This window comes from Oncorhynchus mykiss, chromosome 3, assembly GCF_013265735.2.
Source record: "Oncorhynchus mykiss isolate Arlee chromosome 3, USDA_OmykA_1.1, whole genome shotgun sequence".
NCBI classification, from domain to species: Eukaryota; Metazoa; Chordata; class Actinopteri; order Salmoniformes; family Salmonidae; genus Oncorhynchus; species Oncorhynchus mykiss.
The window spans coordinates 11,323,620-11,346,749 of NC_048567.1; the positions used below are offsets into that span (position 1 = coordinate 11,323,620).

A 23,130-nucleotide genomic window follows, 5' to 3' on the forward strand; every position below is an offset into this window, starting at 1 on the left:
ATCAGCAGATACTTGTCCAGGTAGACAAGCTCACCTCAATATGAGCTTTTTGATTACACACCAGCATTGAGACAATTGAAAGGTAGGCGACTTTCGAACCAGTTATCTGGACGGTTCACTGAGAATAAAGACCAAAAAGTGTTGACTGTCATGATGTTGACATTTTTTACATGGGGGTGATGCAGGGGCAGAGCACTCTTTAGTGTTCGAGACATTTTAGAAAAATGTCAAACGGCCTTGGTATACTGCAGTAAATTATTCCAATAAAATGATGGATCTTTCCAAAAGATAATGCTCAATTTAACTACTACTCCTTTCCACCATTTGTCCCCTCCCTCTCTCCTCCCTTCTCTTTCATCCATCCATCCTCCTCTTGACCTCCTCTCCTTTATCTCCTCCCTCTCTTATCTGTCTTGTCTGCATATATATAGATCCCCACCTGTGAATCCTCCTTCTGTTTCTCAAATCAGCTTGGTGTCACATGTTGTCGTAGTACCTGATTGTCAATTAGGAGTAAAGGACTAACTGTTTTCTTTCATAAAGGTAAGTGGGTCACTCCACAAATTCAGTGCCTGTTGAAAAGTGTAACTTGGTCTAATTGTTTGGGGGGATTTCACCTAATATTAGCATTCTGTCATAGAATGCAAGCTTCACAAAAACAAATGCATTGTTATCTATGGGTAATTGTGTTGACGTGTTATGCTCGACCCGCTCAGTTTTCCACCTCAAAACACCAGAAAATGTTTGGTCTGTGGGATTGTGCTGACCTGAACAGCTCACCCATTCTAGTTTTGATTTTAGTACCATTTTTATGAGCTGCGTCTGATGGTACAGTCTGGTCTCAGACTAGACGTAACATAATACATTTAAATCCAGGCTCCTCAAATGAGTATGATATGTTACATTTGGTATGGTTACATAAGACAAATGTTTAATTGGTTGGGGTGGAAGGGTTGGCTTATAACGCCAACATCTAGCAATCCAAAGGTTGAGAGTTCGAATCTGATCATGGACAACGTTAGCATTTTAGGTAATTAGCTACTTTTCGACTACTTACTACTTTTGATCTACTTTGCAACTACTTAGAATATTAGCTAACCCAATCCCTAACCCTAACCTTAACCCTTTTAGCTGACCCTTCCCCTAACCTTAACCCTAACCCCTAACCCTAACCCCTAGCCTAGCTAACATTACCCAGCTAGCTAACGTTTGCCGCCTAGCTAGAATTTGTACCATTTCATACGTTTTGCAAAACTGTAACATATAATAAGTTTTGCAATTCGGAACATATTGTACGTCACCTAATATTAACATTCTGTCATAAATAACATGTTTTCCCATATCAAGAGGTTAAATTTAAATTAAATAAAAAATACTATAGTAAGTGCCTATTAAATGCCCAATAAAGTAACAGTTTTGCTAAACCATAACATAGAGTACGTTTGCAAATTCGTAATATATTGTGCGTTTTGGAAATTAGTAACATATAATTCAAATTGTAATTCGTAATATAGCATACGAAATGGGTGATAGAGATCAATAAATTAAAATACATGCCATTCGAAATGTAACATATCACACTAAATGGAGTGTCTCGGATTTACTTACAGAATCAAACTAAATGCTCTGAGACCATGTTGCAGGATAGCTCACGGTTTCTGACACTTAATTTCTCACACATGCAAATTTCTTTCTCATCTCAGCCGTTTCAAATAGACTCACCCTATGAGAGGATGGCCCCGCCCCTGGCAAGATCTGCTCCAGGTGAACTCAACCATTGGTGGAGCCAGCTCAGGTTCCGCCTCCAGAACAGGAAGGGGTGGAACGAGATGCTTGATGAAACATTTTTGCTGCAGAACAAAAGGTGAGACTCCTATTGGTAAACAAAAAAAACAGCTACTGACAAGTATTGGTTGTTATTATGCTGCGTTCATAACAAGTGAGAAACTCAGAAAATACTACTTGTAATCTGGGAGCATCAGTTGTGTGTTCACATGCTTTTTACTAATTGAGAATGCAGATTAGCTGATGACAAACAAGCTGCATCAACCATAAACTAAAAGTACAGCTATCATGCTTGAAAACAAAATGTAGTGTTCAAAAACCCTTTGAACAATTTGGTTCTTATGAAAATTGTTTTGTTGTTGGATTTAACTGCTGTAATCGAGGTCGTTTAATAAATATGTGACATCAGAGCTCAGTATGTGGGGGAAGTCTGAGCTCAGAGATTATAGACCGTTTCCCACTAGTAATTACCAGCTGGAGGGGCGTTCAAGTAGATTTTTCCCAGTCGTATGCTGATATGCTGATTACAACATGTTATGAATGCAGTGTTTGAATTCTAACTTGCAAACACACTCTTTCTCCCATAGGACAAATGACATCCCTCTCTTCTTTGCGGCCAAAGAGAACAGTGCAGGTTGCATTAAGAAACTTCTGGACTGTGCATCCACTAACATCTTTGAGAGAGGTGCTCTGGGGGAGACAGCGCTGCATGTGGCAGTACTGAATGATAACATGGATGCTGCCATAGCTCTGATGGACGGAGCACCTGAACTCATCAATGAGCCCATGACCTCTGACCTCTTCCTTGGTACATATCGTCTCACACACAATGGACAAATTCATTATAATATCATAAAACTCACACAGATATTTAATCAAACAATAATATATTCTCTCTCTTACTCGCTCTCAATCAGGCATGACACCTCTCCACATTGCTGTGGTGAATCAGAACTTTAACCTGGTCCGCAGTCTGATTGGTAAAGGGGCGGATGTGGCCACGCCCAGAGTCACAGGCCTGTACTTCAGGAAGAGAAGAGGAGGGCTGCTCTACTATGGTAAGATGACTGTTTGTGTTCTGTAAGGAGTATAAAAATGCATTCTAGGAAATGTGGGTATTTTATTCCATTTGCTTTACTTTAGGTGAGCACATCCTGGCATTTGCGGCCTGTGTGGGAAATCAGGACATAATCTCCATGGTGATCAACGCAGGAGCCAGCACCAGGGCCCAGGACTCCATTGGTATGAAACATTCCTCTTTCTTCTCCTCCCCCTCCCCCTCTTCTCTCTTCTTCCGTTTTCAGCGTTTAATATCTCCATCTCTCCCCCCTAGGTAACACAGTGCTCCATATTCTGGTCCTGCAGCCCAATAAGACTTTAGCATGCCTGGCGTTGGATCTGTTGTTGGCACATGACGTTGAGCTGGACCAGACTGTGCCACTGGACATGGTGCCCAACTATCGTGGCTTAACGCCCTTCAAACTGGCTGCCAAGGAGGGCAACCTTGTGGTGAGGATGGATAGAGGGATAGAGAAAGAAACAGGAGACAATGTATGAGAGGAGAAGAGGGATAATGTTTCCCCTATTATCTTTAACTTAACCTTCTCCTCCGTAATATTCTTTATACAGCATATGTTGTTATTAGAATGTCTTTAACCTACAAATTAATTGTGCTGCATTTCTAGGTTTCTAAGGCATTTCTATCTCTCTCCCAGGCCTTCCAGCACCTGGTCAACCGGAGGCGAGTCGTCCAGTGGGACCTGGGACCACTGACCTCTAACCTCTATGACCTCTCAGAGATCGACTCCTTGGTCGCCGACGACGACCTCTCTGTGCTGGAGCTCATCGTGGGCAGCCAGAGGAGAGAGGTACATTACAGAACACAAACATGATACGGTCTAATATACCCTACAGGGAAACTGATGATGAGGATGATCTCTTCCCTCAGGCAAGAAGGATACTGGAAGTGACTCCTGTTAGGCAATTGGTCAGTCTCAAGTGGAATCTCTATGGAAAACACTACTTTAGGTAACCACACATACAGTGGATTATGTTCTGATGTTGTGTTTGAGATGCTGTCATTTGTTTATGTCTACTATTGTAATTTTATTATTGTGTTGTGTACAGATTGTTGCTGCTGCTGTACCTCCTGTACATTGGGACCTTCACACTGTGTTGTGTGTATCGCCCTCTAAAGGACGCTCCAGAGAATTACACTGTATCTGACATGGACAAAACCATCCGCGTGCAGAAAACTCTGAAGGTGCGGGAGACATGAAGGCATCTTCATATGACAGCCTGTGTGCAAACCTCAATCAGAGGTGTTCATATGAACCCTTTGTGATCCACGTGCCCTGTTCTCTGTCCCTGTAGGAGAGTTATGTGACCTATGGGGACAACTTGCGTCTGGCAGGAGAGATGATCAGTGTCCTGGGTGCCCTGGTTATTCTGCTACTGGAGGTAAAACATACATCACCCAATAGTTTTTCATGTCACTTATATTTACACTGTAGATTAGATCACATTATTGGCTGTCAATATAATCTGTGTTCTTCCCAATTCCTAAGATCCCAGATATGCTGAGAGTGGGGGCCAAGCAGTACTTTGGACAGACGGCCCTGGGGGGACCCTTCCATGTCATTCTGTAAGTCAACCTTGGTGCCTATGTAGCCTTTATTACCTGCCTAGTGATGTTGTTGTGTTATGTCATGTCTATGTAGCATTTATAACCTGTGTAATAATCTGTGTTTCCTCCCCAGTATTGCCTATGCGTTCCTGGTGGTGCTGCTGTGTGTGTTCAGGGTCAGTGGGGTGCAGGGGGAGGCAGTTGTCATGGCTGTGTGTCTGGTGCTGGGCTGGAGCAATGTCATGTTCTTCGCCCGAGGCTTTCAGATGCTGGGACCTTATGTCATCATGATACAGAAGGTATGTAAGGGAAGCAGACACACACACGTGAATGCACACACACACAAGCATTAGCATGACGTTACTGTAGAATGTATGGTTTTGCTGTTTTGATTCCCATGTTAAACTGTTGTGGTGTTTTGTCTAATTTCATCCTAGATTATATTTGGAGACCTGACCAAGTTTATGTGGCTGAGCTTCATCGTGCTCATGGGGTTTTCCACCTGTAAGTACATTCTGTTTAAGAGAAACTGCATTAGCAAATCTTGCCGTTTCAAATAAGCAAATTGTATAAATTGTATAAATAAAAATCCTATTTTTATACCCTGGTTGTTGTTGTCCCTCTTTCCCTCCCTCCCTCCCTCCCTCCCAGCCCTGTGGATGGTGTACATGACTCAGGACCCAGACTCTCTACCTGCGTACCGCTCCTTCCCCATCACTCTGTTCTCCCAGTTTGAGCTGAGTGTGGGTCTGATAGACCTGCCAGTGGACCACACTATCACAACGCCCCCTATTGTCCATGTGCTGCACTGCACCTTCTCTGTGGTCTCCTACATACTGCTGCTCAACCTTCTCATAGCCATGATGAGTGATACACACTGGAGAGTTGCCCAGGAGAGGGACGAGCTCTGGAGGACACAGGTGTGCATCAGTGTGACACACACATGCACACACACACACACAAGCACACATTTTCTATTACAGTGCCTTCAGAAAGTATTCACACCCTTTGACTTTTTCAACATTTTGTTGTGTTACAGCCTGAATTTAAAGTTGATTAATTTGAGATTTGTTGTCACTGGCCTACACACAATATTCCATAATGTGAAAGTGGAATTATGTTTCTCGAAATGTTTACAAATGAATTAAAAATGAAAAGCTGAAATGTCTTGAGTCAATAAGTATTCAACCCCTGTTATGGCAAGCCTAAATAAGTCCAGGAGTAAAAGTGTCTTTAAAAGTTACATAATAAGTTGCATGGACTTATTTGGGCTTGCCATAACACAGGGGTTGAATACTTATTGACTCAAGACATTTCAGATTTTTATTTTGTGCAATAATAGTGTTTAACATGATTTCTGAATGACTACCTCATCCCTGCACCCCAATCATCTGTAAGGTCCCTCAGTTGAGTAGTGAATTTCTAACACAGATTCATCCACAAAGACCAGGGAGGTTTTCCAATGCCTTGCAAAGAAGGGGACCTATTGGTAGATGGGTAAAAATACAAAAATCAGATATTGAATATCCTTTTGAGCATGGTGAAGTTATTCATTTTGTTTTGGATGGTGTATCATTACACCCAGTCACTACAAAAATACAGGTGCTCAGTTGCCGGAGAGGAAGGAAACCGTTCAGGGATTTCGCCATGAGGCCAATGGCGACTTCAAAACAGTTACAGAGTTTAATGGCTGTGATATGAGAAAACTGAGGATGGATCAACAACATTGTAGTTACTCCACAATACTAATCTAAATGAAGGAAGCCTGTACAGAATACAAATATTCCAAAACATGCATCCTGTTTGACAACAAGGCACTAAAGTACTACAAAAGAAATGTAGCAAAGCAATTCACTTTTTGTCCTAAATACAAAGTGTTATGTTTGGGGCAAATCCAATACAACACATTACTGAGTACCACTCTCCATATTTTCAATCATGTTGCTGGCTGCATCATGTTATGGGTATGCTTGCAAGCGTTAAGGACTGGGGAGTTTTTCAGAATTAAAAGAAAAATGGACTGGAGCTAAGCACAGGCAAAATCCTAGAAGAAAACTTGGTTCAGTCATCTTTCCACCAGACACTGGGAGATTAATTCACCTTTCAGCAGGACAATAACCTAAAACACAAGGCCAAATATACACTGGAGTTGTTTACCAAGAAGACAGTGAATTTTCCTGAGTGGCCGATTTACATTTTTGACTTAAATCTACTTGAAAATGTATGGCAATACCTGAAAATGTTTATCTGTCAATGATCAACATCCAATTTGACATAACTTGAAGAATTTTGAAAATAATAATGGCCAAATGTTGCACAATCCAGGAGTGGGAAGCTCTTAGAGACTTACCCAGAAAGACTCACAGCTGTAATCTCTGTCAAAGGTGCTTATAGAAAGTCTCAGGGGTGTGAATACTTATGTAAACTAGATATTTCTGTTTATCATTTTCAATAAATATGCATTTCTAAAAACATGTTTTCACTTTGTCATTATGGGGTATTGTGTGTAGTTGGGTAAGAAATAAAATATATTTAATCAATTTTGAATTTAGGGTGTAACACGACACAATGTGGAATAAGTTAAGGGGTGTGACTACTTTCTGAAGGCACTGTGAATACTCCATAAAAATAGAACCATGATGAAAGTGTGTACAGCATCCCAATCAGTGCCATTCTAATGATCCTTACATCCTTTGTCCCTGCTCACTGTGTGTAGGTGGTGGCCACTACCCTGATGTTGGAGAGGAGGTTGCCCCGCTGCCTGTGGCCCCGGCTGGGGGTGTGTGGACTGCTCTACGGCCTGGGGGAGCGGTGGTACCTCCGGTAAGACAACAACACGTCATCTAACTGGCCTATTACTGTACTCTCTGTCTTAGGTGTGGTGGTGTTAACAGTGTTTCCCCATCCCCATCATATACAGACTTTGTATTATAATGGCTATCTTAATGTCTCCATTGCAGGGTTGAGGATCGCAATGACCCACTGGTGCAAAAGATGCGTCGCTACGTGCAAGCCTTCTCTAAGGATGAGGACCAGAGCAAGGAGCGGGAGGAGATGGAGAACACTGACATGTCAAAAGGACCTGGAAGCCCTCTGATCAGACCCAAACACAGGGGTGGGATAGATGGAAACAGGAAGTCCCTGGCATGCTGGCAGATGATTCGCCACAGCGCTCTGGGTTTAGATGTGGAACAGGAAGAGCCTGAGGATGACCAGGAAGTAAGATACGTCTGAGGGTTAAGACAGCAAAACAGATCATTATATTGTTATCATATAATATATGTGTGATGCAATTATGTATGTATGCAGTATTATTTGTCGAAAACAAATGATTGTATTGTAGTAGCTAGTGTATATGGGCAAGACTGGGTTGAAATGTAGACTCGATTCATTTTCAGTGTTTTTGGACCATGTATGTCACTTCCAAGTAAAGCACGTCAATATTTTTTTATTACAGATTTTACAAGACAGTATATTAAACTTAATTTTTTACTGGAAACCTTTTTTTTCAGGATTGTAAATCCAAACAGAAAACCAAATGATTGGTTAATGCACATAATCATGTAGATCATTATTAAAGTCATTAAAAAAATATCTCACCAAAACAAGCAAATAAGTGCAAGATATTATTCATCTTTTACATTAGTGCAGATTCTAACTGAAACTGGCAGGCTGACTTGATTGTTCTTCACACGGCATAACTAACTATAATGTGATTTTATTTACCATCATTGGTTATGCCTGGATGTCTAATGAATTATAACATAGAATTAGGTCATACAGTGTATAATAATGGTTTAAAAAGGCTATTGATAGAGATGTGTAATCGTGGTTTAAAAAGGCTATTGATAGAGATGTGTAATCGTGGTTTAAAAAGGCTATTGATAGAGATGTGTAATCGTGGTTTAAAAGGCTATTGATAGAGATGTGTAATCGTGGTTTAAAAAGGCTATTGATAGAGATGTGTAATCGTGGTTTAAAAAGGCTATTGATAGAGATGTGTAATCGTGGTTTAAAAAGGCTATTGATAGAGATATGTAATCATGGTTTTAAAAGGATATTGATAGAGATGTGTAATCGTGGTTTAAAAAGGCTATTGATAGAGATATGTAATCATGGTTTAAAAAGGATATTGATAGAGATATGTAATCATAGTTTAAGGGGCTCTTTTCCAAGTTTAAAATGAAAAACATTCAACATTGGCCATGCTGTCAATGAAGCCTGATTTCAATTGATTAACAACTGTTAACTCGGAGGCAGGAATAAATGAGCTCTGATTGGGAAAATATGTTTTGAACGGTCATCCAACTCGGATTGTAAATTCGTCCTATTTCTAGAGCTACGGCCTGAAGATCAATGACGTCACCATGATTCAACCTTGTTTTTTTCCAAGTTCCCAGTTGTTTTGAAAGCACCATAAATCCAGAGAACTTTGATGACAAAATTTGCCAACAAAGGACCACCGCGCCACCTTCCTGTTCAAGTGAGCACAGCACAACAAGTTGAGTTAAAACATTTATTGTGTGCTGCTGCATAAATTATGTAATATGCCAGGGAGATATGTATATACTGTAGCTAAGAAAGTAATACTAAGCGTATGTTGTGTAGTAAGATGTTAGTAGTCCTCACCCTAATAATTTGGTCTATTTACCCCTCTCAATTTCGCCTGCTGTTCTGACTTGGTGGTGCACATGAAGCCTATAACCTGTTTTATAGAAATGTAATCATTGAATATTGTAAGATGTTTCATTGTCTGCTTACAGTGCCTTGCGAAAGTATTCGGCCCCCTTGAACTTTGCGACCTTTTGCCACATTTCAGGCTTCAAACATAAAGATATAAAACTGTATTTTTTTGTGAAGAATCAACAACAAGTGGGACACAATCATGAAGTGGAACGACATTTATTGGATATTTCAAACTTTTTTAACAAATCAAAAACTGAAAAATTGGGCGTGCAAAATTATTCAGCCCCTTTACTTTCAGTGCAGCAAACTCTCTCCAGAAGTTCAGTGAGGATCTCTGAATGATCCAATGTTGACCTAAATGACTAATGATGATAAATACAATCCACCTGTGTGTAATCAAGTCTCCGTATAAATGCACCTGCACTGTGATAGTCTCAGAGGTCCGTTAAAAGCGCAGAGAGCATCATGAAGAACAAGGAACACACCAGGCAGGTCCGAGATACTGTTGTGAAGAAGTTTAAAGCCGGATTTGGATACAAAAAGATTTCCCAAGCTTTAAACATCCCAAGGAGCACTGAGCAAGCAATAATATTGAAATGGAAGGAGTATCAGACCACTGCAAATCTACCAAGACCTGGCCGTCCCTCTAAACTTTCAGCTCATACAAGGAGAAGACTGATCAGAGATGCAGCCAAGAGGCCCATGATCACTCTGGATGAACTGCAGAGATCTACAGCTGAGGTGGGAGACTCTGTCCATAGGACAACAATCAGTCGTATATTGCACAAATCTGGCCTTTATGGAAGAGTGGCAAGAAGAAAGCCATTTCTTAAAGATATCCATAAAAAGTGTTGGTTAAAGTTTGCCACAAGCCACCTGGGAGACACACCAAACATGTGGAAGAAGGTGCTCTGGTCAGATGAAACCAAAATTGAACTTTTTGGCAACAATGCAAAACGTTATGTTTGGCGTAAAAGCAACACAGCTCATCACCCTGAACACACCATCCCCACTGTCAAACATGGTGGTGGCAGCATCATGGTTTGGGCCTGCTTTTCTTCAGCAGGGACAGGGAAGATGGTTAAAATTGATGGGAAGATGGATGGAGCCAAATACAGGACCATTCTGGAAGAAAACCTGATGGAGTCTGCAAAAGACCTGAGACTGTCTTCCAACAAGACAATGATCCAAAACATAAAGCAAAATCTACAATGGAATGGTTCAAAAATAAACATATCCAGGTGTTAGAATGGCCAAGTCAAAGTCCAGACCTGAATCCAATCGAGAATCTGTGGAAAGAACTGAAAACTGCTGTTCACAAATGCTCTCCATCCAACCTCGCTGAGCTCGAGCTGTTTTGCAAGGAGGAATGGGAAAAAAATTCAGTCTCTCGATGTGCAAAACTGATAGAGACATACCCCAAGCGACTTACAGCTGTAATCGCAGCAAAAGGTGGCGCTACAAAGTATTAACTTAAGGGGGCTGAATAATTTTGCACGCCCAATTTTTCAGTTTTTGATTTGTTAAAAAAGTTTGAAATATCCAATAAATGTCGTTCCACTTCATGATTGTGTCCCACTTGTTGTTGATTCTTCACAAAAAAATACAGTTTTATATCTTTATGTTTGAAGCCTGAAATGTGGCAAAAGGTCGCAAAGTTCAAGGGGGCCGAATACTTTCGCAAGGCACTGTATATGCCCCCTGTATTTATCCTACGCTTCTGACTTGGTGTACAGGTCGAACACTATCAGAACGGCCCACGTTCTGAATTCTGTCACTGTATATTTCAAAGGTACTAAACAAATAGTTATGACAACGTACATCCTAGCTCGCTCAGCAATCTCTTAATGGAAATTATGTGTTGCCTCTTATCCGCTTGTCATCCTCTTATGCCATAGTTTGTACATCTTAATTGACATTAGAAACCACATTTGTTTTTAAGCAAGCCAGCCATATCAGCTGTTTTTTTAAAGGCAGTAAAGGCTGAATGAACTGTTTGGCTGCCAGACAAGGCTCCGCTGATAGCCAGGTGTAGCAGTGGTAAGATGTTGGGACTGCTGTTGGGACAGCTTTTGTGGGCACCGTTTGTCACTGTTATAGTGCAATTAATGTATTGTTAAGTGTTGTGTTGTGGCTTTGCTGGCATGCATCCCACTTTAAAGCTGTTTTATCTCACCAAGATTTACATGCTAAAATCCCCACTGCAATATCTCAGGCCATGCAAGTCTTGCTGGCTTTGTCTCATGGCCATCTTTGTCCCATTCTATTCAATCAGCGCGACCCTTCTGCATTGTAACCAGTAGTGGGAAAAGTACCAAATCGTCATACAGGAGTAAAAGTCAAGTAAAAGTGAAAGTCACCCAGTAAAATACTACTTGAGAAATACAAGTATTTTGTTTTAAATATACTTAAGTATCAAAAGTAAAAGTATAAATAATTTCAAATTCCTTATATTAAGCAAACCTGTCACGTTCTGACCTTAGTTCCTTTGTTTTGTCTTTGTTTTAGTTTGGTCAGGGTGTGAGTTGGGGTGGGCTGTCTAGGTTATTTTTTCTATGATTTGGTATTTCTGTGTTTGGCCTGGTATGGTTCTCAATCAGAGGCAGCTGTCAATCGTTGTCCCTGGTTGAGAACCATACTTAGGTAGCCTGTTTTCACCCTTGAGTTGTGGGTGATTATTTTCTGTTCAGTGTTAAACTCACATTATGCTAGTTTGCAAAGTGATGTGTAATTCCTATTGAAATCCAGCCAGATGGGGATATACAACAACTGGAATATTTAAGTCACCCCCAACCTGCATTCAGAATGACTGACAGTGCTAGGGTTGGGAAGACTAAGATATTAGACTACCTTAAACATCTAAACTGGGACAACAATTTCAGTAATGGGTGCAATAAATCCAAGTAACATATTGGAATTGTTTAGAAAAATGTATGTTATTTATATTTGAGTAGCAGAAGATTAATTAATCAATCAATGTACGTGAAAAACATACATTTTGAAAAAATGATTAAAAAAAATAAAAAAAATCCACCTTCAATAGAGCATGCTGGAAAATATGATAATGATGGGCGTGGTTATGGTTCAACTCTGGTTATTAACACCAACACTGGTGCTCTTTTACACCACTGAGTGTTAATTTAACTCTCTACAGTGTTGAACTAGATCACAGCCAGTCAAAACTAGTTTCTATAGACCTGACAGGTAAGGTGTCTATAGGATCCTACAGCTGAATCAGCAGATACTTGTCCAGGTAGACAAGCTCACCTCAATATGAGCTTTTTGATTACACACTAGCATTGAGACAATTGAAAGGTAGACGACTTTCGAACCAGTTATCTGAACGGTTCACTGAGAATAAAGACCAAAAAGTGTTGACTGTCATGATGTTGACATTTTTTACATGGGGGTGATGCAGGGGCAGAGCACTCTTTAGTGTTCGAGACATTTTAGAAAAATGTCAAACGGCCTTGGTATACTGCAGTAAATTATTCCAATAAAATGATGGATCTTTCCAAAAGATAATGCTCAATTGAACTACTACTCCTTTCCACCATTTGTCCCCTCCCTCTCTCCTCCCTCCTCTCTCATCCATCCATCCTCCTCTTGACCTCCTCTCCTTTATCTCCTCCCTCTCTTATCTGTCTTGTCTGCATATATATAGATCCCCACCTGTGAATCCCCCTTCTCTTTCTCAAATCAGCTTGATGTCACATGTTGTCGTAGTACCTGATTGTCAATTAGGAGTAAAGGACTAACTGTTTTCTTTCATAAAGGTAAGTGGGTCACTCCACAAATTCAGTGCCTTTTGAGAAGTGTAACTTGAAAAAATATATATATTTCACAAAATGTTAACATTCTGTCATAGTATTTTTTTCCCATCTCAGGTGGTAAAATTAAATTAAAAATACAACACTAAGTGTCAAATAAAGTAACAAGGTTGACGATTTCATCTTAAATCAGCCATGAATCCCCTTGTGACAGGCAGAATTGAAGCTTGTTGTTTGCAACAGGGAGTTGCAATTGAATACAAGCTTCGCAATAAAAGTGTAATTGTTAAAACATTTCTAGCCTGTCAACCTATGGGTAATAGTGTTGGCGTGTTGAGCTTGACCCGCTTAGTTTTCCACCACAAAACAACATAAAATGGCCAAAAAGAGTAGAACCAGCTCACCTGCTTTTACACTATGATTTGACTATTAGATGTCAAATGTTTCTTCAGAATTTTTTTTTTTAAAAGGAACAGTTCACAGTTTTGAATTCAGTTCACACAACAGGGTGGACCTTAAAATGAGGGACAGACATTAAATAAATAATCATTTTCAGAAATGACTTTGTCATGACTGCAGTCATGGCGAAAACGTAGAGAAATGTTTGGGTTAAGTGGGTAGCAATCTAACTACAAGTCACATAGGGGGCACAGAGGGACATGTCAAAATACTGAATTTGGGCACTTTAGCAAGACTTTATTCATATAAAAAATCTGATTTATTGAATTCTCCATGTGGTATGTATTAAAGCGATAAGACAAGGAGAGAATGGCCTTTCTAAGGCTGTGTCCCAGATGGCACCCTATTCCCTGTTAAAGAGCACCACTTTAGACCAGGGACCATAGGGCTCTGGTCAGGAGTCGTGTATTACATAGGCTATGGGGTGACATTTGGGACACAACCTTGGATATGTGAGCGGTTGTTTTCTCGAAGTGTATCAGTTCATTTTGTGTGTTGCTCAGTTGGTAGTACATGGCGCTTGCAACGTCAGGGTTGCTGTGGGTTCGATTCCCATGGGGGGAATTCAGTACAAAATGTATGCACTGACTACTTTAATTCGCTCTGGACAAGAGTGTCTGCTAAAACAAATAAAATGTAAAAAAATATGTTTTTAAATGTCAAAGGCACTTCATTTAATATAACAGGCTCTTAAAATGCAATATTGGTGCACAATTTCTATTTGAAATATTGAAGGGATGCAAAAGGAACTCTTTTTTTGTGGAACGATAAGTATTTACCTTTTACGTTTTCCAGAACTGTTTAGAATAGGATAGAATAGAGAAAAACAACGTTATTGTGGACATGACTGGAATGAGTAGGTCTGTATCTGGTTCAGCTCTGGTCTGTGGGATGGTGCTGACCTGAACGATTTGTCAGTTAGTTTGCTGACAGCTCTCACATTCTAGATTTGATTTGAGTCCCGAGTACATAAGGAGAAGGATGTATTTCTTTATGCGTAAAGTCTGACGGTGGAACATATCTCTGTTTCTGACAATCAATTTCTCTCACACACATGCACGTCTCTCTCCTCCCATCCGTTTCAAATAGACTCACCATATGAGAGGATGGCCCCGGCCTTGGCAAGATCTGCTCCAGGTGAGCTCAACCATTGGTGGAGCCAGCTTAGGTTCCGCCTCCAGAACAGGAAGGGGTGGAAAGAGACGCTGGATGAAACTTTTTTGCTGCAGAACAAAAGGTGAGTTTCCTATTGATGAGTTTCCTATTGGTTCCACTTAATTTCAACCCAATAAATCTATGTGATGACATTGAATCCACATGGAAAACTTATTGGATTTGGAAAAAGTCATCAACATAAGGGCATTTCGTCTTTTAGCCTAACTAAATCCAATGACATGGCAACATTTCTTGTTGATTTCCTGTTGAATTCACAATAGTTGACAACTAAACCAAATGTAAATCAAAATTAGACGTTGAACTGATGTCTGTGCCCACTGGAATGTGACATCAGAGCTCAGCATGTAGTAATTACCAGCTGGAGGGGCGTTCAAGTGGATTTTTCCCAGTCGTATGCTGATAATTACGACATCAAAATCAAATAAAATGTATTTGTCACATACACATGGTTAGCAGCTGTTAATGCGAGTGTAGCGAAATGCTTGTGCTTCTAGTTCCGACAATGTAGGTAATGTAGGTATGTAAATAAAGTGGCATAGTTTAAAGTGGCTAGTGATACATGTATTACATAAAGATGCAGTAGATGATATAGAGTACAGTATATACATATACATATGAGATGAGTAATGTAGGGTATGTAAACATCATATTAAGTAGCTGTAACGCTCGTCTTCTTCCTCTGAGGAGGAGTAGGAGAGATCGGACCAATGCGCAGCGTGGTAAGTGTCCATATTGATAATTTATTATCACGAGAACACTAAACAAAATAACAAAGGAGAATGAACGAAATGAAACAGTCCTATCTGGTGTAGACACAAAACAGAAAACAATCACCCACGAAACACAATAGAAAACAGGCTACCTAAATATGGTTCTCAAGGGACAACGATTGACAGCTGCCTCTGATTGAAAACCATACCAGGCCAAACACAGAAATAACAAATCATAAAAAAACTAACATAGACAACCCACCCAACTCACGCCCTGACCATACTAAAACAAAGACATAACAAAAGAACTAAGGGCAGAACTTGACAGTACCCCCCCCCAAAGGTGCGGACTCCGGACGCAAAACCTGAACCTATAGGGGTGGGTCTGGGTGGGTGTCTGTCCGCGGTGGCGGCTCTGGCGCGAGACGTGGACCCCACTCCACCATAGTCTTTGTCCGCCTCCTCAACCGCCTCCGTGGCCTCTTTCGAGCAGCGACCCTCGCCGCCGACCTCGGACTGGGTACCCTAGCAATGGGTCCCAAATGGACGCGAGATTCCAGCAGCACCGAACAAACGGGAGATTCCGGCAGCACAGGACAGGCGGGAGACTTCGGTAGCTCCGGAGTGAAGGGCGATTCCGGCAGCTCCTGGCTGACGGACGGCTTCGGCAGCTCCTGGCTGACGGACGGCTCTGGCAGCTCCTGGCTGACGGACAGCTCCAGCAGCTCCTGGCTGATGGACGGCTCCGGCAGCTCCGGCAGCTCAGGACAGACGGGCGACTCCGGGCAGCTCAGTACAGACGGGCGACTTTGGCAGCTCAGGACAGACGGGCGACTCTGGCAGCTCAGGACATACGGGCGACTCTGGCAGCTCAGGACATACGGGCGACTCTGGCAGCTCAGGACAGACGGGCGACTCTGGCAGCTCAGGACAGACGGGCGACTCTAGCAGCTCAGGACAGACGGGCGACTCTGGAAGCTCAGGACAGATGGGAGACTCTGGCTGCTCAGGACAGACGGGAGACTCTGGCTGCTCAGAACAGATGGGAGACTCTGGCAGCTCAGGACAGATGGGAGACTCTGGCAGCGCTGGGCAGGAGGAAGACTCTGGCAGCACTGGACAGACGTGAGCACCTGTAGGAAGGAGACAGAGAGACAGCCTGGTGCGGGGGGCTGACACTGGAGGGCTGGTGCGTGGAGATGGCACCGGATAGACCGGACCGTGAAGGCACACTGGAGGTCTCGAGCACTGAGCCTGCCCAACTCTTCCTGGCTGGATGCTCCCCGTAGCCAGGCCAGTGCGGGGAGATGGAATAGCCCGCACTGGGCTGTGCTGGCGAACCGGGGACACCATGCGTAGGGCTGGTGCCATGTACCCTGGCCCGAGGAGACGCACTGGAGACCAGATGCGCTGAGCCGGCTTCATGGCACCTGGCTCGATGCCCACTCTAGCCCGGCCAATACGAGGCACTGCTATGTACCGCACCGGGCTATGCCTGCACACCAGGGACACCGTGCACCTCACCTCACGGCATAACACGGTGCCTGCCCGGTCCCCCTCTCTCCACGGTAAGCACGGGGAGTTGGCTCAGGTCTCTTACCTGACTTAGCCACACTTCCCGTGTGCCCCCCTCAATACATTTTTGGGGCTGCCTCTCGGGCTTCCAACCGCGCTGCCGTGCTGCCTCCTCATACCACCGCCTCTCGGCTTTCGCTGCCTCCAGCGGCGATATTCTCCCAGCTGTGCCGAGGGTCCCTTGCCATCCAAGATCTCCTCCCATGTCCAGTAGTCTGGAGATCGCTGCTGCTGCTGCTGCTTGGTCCTTTGGTGGTGGGTGATTCTGTAACACTCGTCTTCTTCATCTGAGGAGGAGTAGGAGAGATCGGACCAATGCACAGCGTGGTAAGTGTCCATAATTTATTATCACGAGAACACTGAACAAAATAACAAAGGAGAATGAACGAAACGAAACAGTCCTATCTGGTGTAGACACAAAACAGAAAACAATCACCCACGAAACACAATAGAAAACAGGCTACCTAAATATGGTTCTCAATCAGGGAACACGATTGACAGCTGCCTCTGATTGAGAACCATACCAGGCCAAACACTAGCTAACTAACAATAGCTAATCATATAAAAACTAACATAGACAACCCACCCAACTCACGCCCTGACCATACTAAAACAAAGACATAACAAAAGAACTAAGGTCAGAACGTGACAGTAGCATTGTTTAAAGTGGCTGGTGATATATTTTATGAATGCAGTGTTTGAATTCTAACTTGCAAACACACTCTCTCCCATAGGACAAATGACATCCCTCTCTTCTTTGCTGCCAAAGAGAACAGTGCAGGTTGCATTAAGAAACTTCTGGACTGTGCATCCACTAACATCTTTGAGAGAGGTGCTCTGGGGGAGACAGCGCTGCATGTGGCAGTTCTGAATGATAACATGGATGCTGCCATAGCTCTGATGGACGGAGCACCTGAACTCATCAATGAGCCCATGACCTCTGACCTCTTCCTTGGTACATATTAGAGGTCGACCGATTAGGATTTTACTGATTATTGGAGGACAAAAAAAAGCCGATACCGATTAATCGGCCGATTTTTACAATTTATTTGTAATAATAACAATTACAACAATAATGAATGAACACTTATTTTAACTTAATATAATACATCAATAAAATCAATTTAGCCTCAAATAAATAATGAATCATGTTTAATTTGGTTTAAATAATGCAAGAACAAAGTGTTGGAGAACAAAGTAAAAGTGCAATATGTGCCATGTAAGAAAGTTAACGTTTCAGTTCCTTGCGCAGAACATGAAAACATATGAAATCTGGTGGTTCCTTTTAACATGAGTCTTCAATATTCCCAGGTAGGAAGTTTTAGGTTGTAGTTATTATAGGAATTACAGGACTATTTCCCTCTATACCATTTGTATTTCATATACCTTTGACTATTGGATGTTCTTATAGGCACTTTACAGAGCAAGGGGAACAACTACTCCAAGTCTCAGAGCGAGTGACGTTTGAAACGCTATTAGCGCGCACCCCGCTAACTAGCTAGCCATTTCACATCACATCGTTACACCAGCCTAATCTCGGGAGTTGATAGGCTTGAAGTCATACAGCAGAGCTGCTGGCTCGAAAGTGCTGTTTGAATGAATGCTTATGAGCCTGCTGGTGCCTACCATCGCTCAGTCAGACTGCTCTATTAAATCATAGACTTAATTATAACATAATAACACACAGAAATGCGAGACTTGGGTAATTAATATGGTCGAATCCGGAAACTATCATCTCGAAAACAAACTTTTATTTCAGTGAAATACGGAACCGTTCCGTATTTTATCTAACGGGTGGCATCCATCAGTCTAGATATTCCTGTTACATTGCACAACCTTCAATGTTATGTCATAATTACGTAGAATTCTGGCAAATTAGTTCGCAATGAGCCAGACAGCCCAAACTGTTGCATATACCCTGACTCTGCGTGCAATGAACACAAGAGAAGTGACACAATTTCACCTGGTTAATATTGCCTGCTAACCTGGATTTCTTTAAGCTAAATATGCAGGTTTAAAAATATATACTTCTGTGTATTGATTTTAAGAACGGCATTGGTGTTTATGATTAGGTACACGTTGGAGCAACGACTGTCCTTTTTCGCGAATGCGCACTGCATCGATTAAATGCAACGCAGGACAAACTAGTAATATACTCAACCATGTGTAACTAGTGATTATGATTGATTAAGTTTAATGCTAGCTAGCAACTTACCTTGGCTTCTTACTGCATTCGTGTAACAGGCAGGCTCCTCGTGAGGCAGGTGGTTAGAGCGTTGGACTAGTTGCAAGATTGAATCCCTGAGCTGACAAGGTAAAAATCTGTCATTCTGCCCCTGAAAAAGGCAGTTAACCCACTGTTCCTAGGCTAGAAACCCACTGTTCCTCATAGAAAATAAAATAGGGTTCTTAACTGACTTGCCTAATGAAATAAAGATTAAATAAAGGTGTAAAAAAAAAAAAACTGAAAACTTGAAATCGGCCCTAATTAATCGGCCATTCCGATTAATCGGTCGACCTCTAGTACATATACTCTCACACACAATGGACAAATACACTATAATATCATAAAACTCACACAGATATTTAATCACACAATAATATATTCTCTCTCTTACTCACTCTCAATCAGGCATGACACCTCTCCACATTGCTGTGGTGAATCAGAACATTAACCTGGTCCACAGTCTGATTGGTAAAGGGGCAGATGTGGCCACGCCCAGAGTCACAGGCCTGTACTTCAGGAAGAGAAGAGGAGGGCTGCTCTACTATGGTAAGATGACTGTTTGTGTTCTGTAAGGAGTATAAAAATGCATTCTAGGAAATGTGGGTATTTTATTCAGTTTGCTTTACATTAGGTGAGCACATCCTGGCATTTGCGGCCTGTGTGGGAAATCAGGACATCATCTCCATGGTGATCAACGCAGGAGCCAGCACCAGGGTCCAGGACTCCATTGGTATGAAACATTCCTCTTTCTTCTCCTCCCCCTCCCCCTCTTCTCTCTTCTCCCGTTTTCAGCGTTTAATATCTCCATCTCTCCCCCCTAGGTAACACAGTGCTCCATATTCTGGTCCTGCAGCCCAATAAGACTTTAGCATGCCTGGCATTGGATCTGTTGTTGGCACATGACGTTGAGCTGGACCAGACTGTGCCACTAGACATGGTGCCCAACTATCGTGGCTTAACGCCCTTCAAACTGGCTGCCAAGGAGGGCAACCTTGTGGTGAGGAAACAGGAGACAATGTATGAGAGGAGAAGAGGGATAATTTTTCCCCCATATCTTTAACTTAACCTTCTCCTCCGTAATATTCTTTATACAGCATATGTTGTTATTAGAATGTCTTTAACCTACAAATTAATTGTGATGCATTTCTAGGTTTCTAAGGCTTTCCTATCTCTCTCCCAGGCCTTCCAGCACCTGGTCAACCGGAGGCGAGTCGTCCAGTGGAACCTGGGACCACTGACCTCTAACCTCTATGACCTCTCAGAGATCGACTCCTTGGTCGCCGACGACGACCTCTCTGTGCTGGAGCTCATCATAGGCAGCCAGAGGAGAGAGGTACATTACAGAACACAAACATGATACGGTCTAATATACCCTACAGGGAAACTGATGATGAGGATGATCTCTTCCCTCAGGCAAGAAGGATACTGGAAGTGACTCCTGTTAGGCAACTGGTCAGTCTCAAGTGGAATCTCTATGGAAAACACTACTTTAGGTAACCACACATACAGTGGATTATGTTCTGATGTTGTGTTTGAGAGGCTGTCATTTGTTTATGTCTACTATTGTAATTTTATTATTGTGTTGTGTACAGATTGTTGCTGCTGCTGTACCTCCTGTACATTGGGACCTTCACACTGTGTTGTGTGTATCGCCCTCTAAAGGACGCTCCAGAGAATTACACTGTATCTGACATGGACAAAACCATCCGCGTGCAGAAAACTCTGAAGGTGCGGGAGACATGAAGGCATCTTCATATGACAGCCTGTGTGCAAACCTCAATCAGAGGTGTTCATATGAACCCTTTGTGATCCACGTGCCCTGTTCTCTGTCCCTGTAGGAGAGTTATGTGACCTATGGGGACAACTTGCGTCTGGCAGGAGAGATGATCAGTGTCCTGGGTGCCCTGGTTATTCTGCTACTGGAGGTAAAACATACATCACCCAATAGTTTTTCATGTCACTTATATTTACACTGTAGATTAGATCACATTATTGGCTGTCAATATAATCTGTGTTCTTCCCAATTCCTAAGGTCCCAGATATGCTGAGAGTGGGGGCCAAGCAGTACTTTGGACAGACGGCTCTGGGGGGACCCTTCCATGTCATTCTATAAGTCAACCTTGGTGCCTATGTAGCCTTTATTACCTGCCTAGTGATGTTATTGTGTTATGTCATGTCTATGAAGCATTCATAACCTGTGTAATAATCTGTGTTTCCTCCCCAGTATTGCCTATGCGTTCCTGGTGGTGCTGCTGTGTGTGTTCAGGGTCAGTGGGGTCCAGGGGGAGGCAGTTGTCATGGCTGTGTGTCTGGTGCTGGGCTCGAGCAATGTCATGTTCTTCGCCCGAGGCTTTCAGATGCTGGGGCCTTACGTCATCATGATACAGAAGGTATGTAAAGGAAGCAGACACACACACGTGAATGCACACACACACAAGCATTAGCATGACGTTACTGTAGAATGTATGGTTTTGCTGTTTTGATTCCCATGTTAAACTGTTGTGGTGTTTTGTCTAATTTCATCCTAGATTATATTTGGAGACCTGACCAAGTTCATGTGGCTGAGCTTCATCGTGCTCGGTATGTAAGTACATTCTGTTTAAGAGAAACTGCATTAGTTTGACGTTTCAAATAAGCAAATTGCCAACAAGTGTATAAATAAAAATCCTATTTTTATAACCTGGTTGTTGTTGTCCCTCCCTCCCTCCCTCCCTCCCTCCCTCCCTCCCTCCCTCCCTCCCTCCCTCCCTCCCTCCCTCCCTCCCTCCCTCCCTCCCTCCCTCCCTCACTCCCTCCCTCCCTCCCTCCCTCCCTCCCTCCCTCCCTCCCAGCCCTGTGGATGGTGTACATGACTCAGAACCCAGATTCTCTACCTGCGTACCGCTCCTTCCCCATCACTCTGTTCTCCCAGTTTGAGCTGAGTGTGGGTCTGATAGACCTGCCAGTGGTCCACACCATCACAACGCCCCCTATTGTCCATGTGCTGCACTGCACCTTCTCTGTGGTCTGCATGCTGCTGCTCAACCTGCTCACAGCCATGATGATTGATACACAACGGAGAGTTGCCCAGGAGAGGGATGAGCTCTGGAGGATACAGGTGTGCCACACGCACACACACACTCAGGCACACACACACACACACACACACACACACACACACACACACACACACACACACACACAGTTTCTCCTATATCAAATAAAAAATTGACATACTCCATAAAAATAGCTTAAAACCATGATGAAAGTGTATACAGCATCCCAATCAGTGCCATTCTAATAATCCTTACATCCTTTGTCCCTGCTCACTGTGTGTAGGTGGTGGCCACTACCCTGATGTTGGAGAGGAGGTTGCCCCGCTGCCTGTGGCCCCGGCTGGGGATGTGTGGACTGCTCTACGGCCTGGGGGAGCGTTGGTACCTCCGGTAAGACAACAACACTTCATCTAACTGGCCTATTACTGTACTCTCTGTCTTAGGTGTGGTGGTGTTAACAGTGTTTCCCCATCCCCATCATATACAGACTTTGTATTATAATGGCTATCTTAATGTCTCCATTGCAGGGTTGAGGATCGCAACGACCCACTGGTGCAAAAGATGCGTCGCTACGTGCAAGCCTTCTCTAAGGATGAGGACCAGAGCAAGGAGCGGGAGGAGATGGAGAACACTGACACGTCAAAAGGACCTGGAAACCTGCCATTCTGGCAGATGATTCACCTCAACTCTCTGGGTTTAGACATGGAACAGGAAGAGGATGACCAGGAAGTAAGATAGATCTGAGGTTTAAGACAGTAAAACAGATCATTATATTGTTATTATATAATGTATGTGTGATGCAAGTGTCATGACGTTGGCCTCTTTGGGTATAGCAAGCTCCATCCCCCTCTCCCTGCCTCCCCCTTTCCTCTTTCAACTAGGTTGCTGTGGTCAGAGAGACGTTGTAAATTCCTAAGGATCTCCTCATGGACACACAGTATTGTTAGGAAAATTATGATTAAAAGTCTGAACAAATTATTTTAAATGGAACTGTAACTAAGTAAACTTATACTCTGTTTTATTATATCTGATTAACAATATGAGTTCATAAGAAGGGATTGTGTGACACGGACAAGGAGTA

The 23,130-nt window shown here is 42.7% G+C and overlaps 2 protein-coding genes across 3 annotated transcripts; both read left to right on the forward strand.

The window, feature by feature from the left end:
* Window positions 1-430: 430 nt before the first annotated feature.
* Window positions 431-14,999, forward strand: trpv6 (transient receptor potential cation channel, subfamily V, member 6). 2 transcript variants are annotated; one of them, XM_036968802.1, is made up of 17 exons: window positions 431-543; window positions 1,704-1,864; window positions 2,373-2,593; window positions 2,703-2,843; window positions 2,929-3,027; window positions 3,119-3,294; window positions 3,501-3,653; window positions 3,734-3,813; window positions 3,913-4,048; window positions 4,159-4,245; window positions 4,353-4,429; window positions 4,545-4,710; window positions 4,849-4,915; window positions 5,063-5,331; window positions 7,128-7,234; window positions 7,372-7,630; window positions 14,416-14,999. In XM_036968802.1, the coding sequence occupies exons 2-17, from the start codon at window positions 1,734-1,736 to the stop codon at window positions 14,602-14,604; spliced, it is 2,358 nt and encodes a 785-aa protein (XP_036824697.1). In that variant the 5' UTR covers window positions 431-543; window positions 1,704-1,733; the 3' UTR covers window positions 14,605-14,999. The 2 variants fall into 2 exon arrangements, with proteins under 2 accessions (XP_036824697.1, XP_036824702.1); XM_036968807.1 differs by lacking the exon at window positions 14,416-14,999 and having other exon boundaries at window positions 7,372-8,697.
* A 1,687-nt stretch (window positions 15,000-16,686) lies between these two features.
* LOC110520909 (transient receptor potential cation channel subfamily V member 6-like) lies at window positions 16,687-22,899 on the forward strand. Its single transcript, XM_036963852.1, has 15 exons — window positions 16,687-16,742; window positions 17,522-17,742; window positions 19,420-19,560; window positions 19,646-19,744; window positions 19,836-20,011; window positions 20,195-20,347; window positions 20,428-20,507; window positions 20,607-20,742; window positions 20,853-20,939; window positions 21,047-21,123; window positions 21,239-21,404; window positions 21,543-21,594; window positions 21,846-22,111; window positions 22,333-22,439; window positions 22,577-22,899. Exons 1-15 carry the CDS (start codon window positions 16,687-16,689, stop codon window positions 22,785-22,787), a joined length of 2,028 nt encoding a protein of 675 aa, XP_036819747.1. The 3' UTR covers window positions 22,788-22,899.
* The last annotated feature ends 231 nt before the right edge of the window (window positions 22,900-23,130 follow it).

What these genes read in the sequence shown, in the direction of transcription:
- LOC110520909 (XM_036963852.1), top strand. Translation starts at nt 16,687, where the DNA reads ATGTACCGCACCGGGCTATGCCTGCACACCAGGGACACCGTGCACCTC. An exon ending in TAGGCAGCCAGAGGAGAGAG is followed by an intron (nt 20,348 to 20,427) that starts GTACATTACAGA and finishes CTCTTCCCTCAG; the next exon opens with GCAAGAAGGATACTGGAAGT. An exon ending in GGGGAGCGTTGGTACCTCCG is followed by an intron (nt 22,440 to 22,576) that starts GTAAGACAACAA and finishes TCTCCATTGCAG; the next exon opens with GGTTGAGGATCGCAACGACC.
- trpv6 (XM_036968802.1), top strand. Translation starts at nt 1,734, where the DNA reads ATGGCCCCGCCCCTGGCAAGATCTGCTCCAGGTGAACTCAACCATTGG. An exon ending in CAGGGCCCAGGACTCCATTG is followed by an intron (nt 3,028 to 3,118) that starts GTATGAAACATT and finishes TCTCCCCCCTAG; the next exon opens with GTAACACAGTGCTCCATATT. An exon ending in GGGGAGCGGTGGTACCTCCG is followed by an intron (nt 7,235 to 7,371) that starts GTAAGACAACAA and finishes TCTCCATTGCAG; the next exon opens with GGTTGAGGATCGCAATGACC.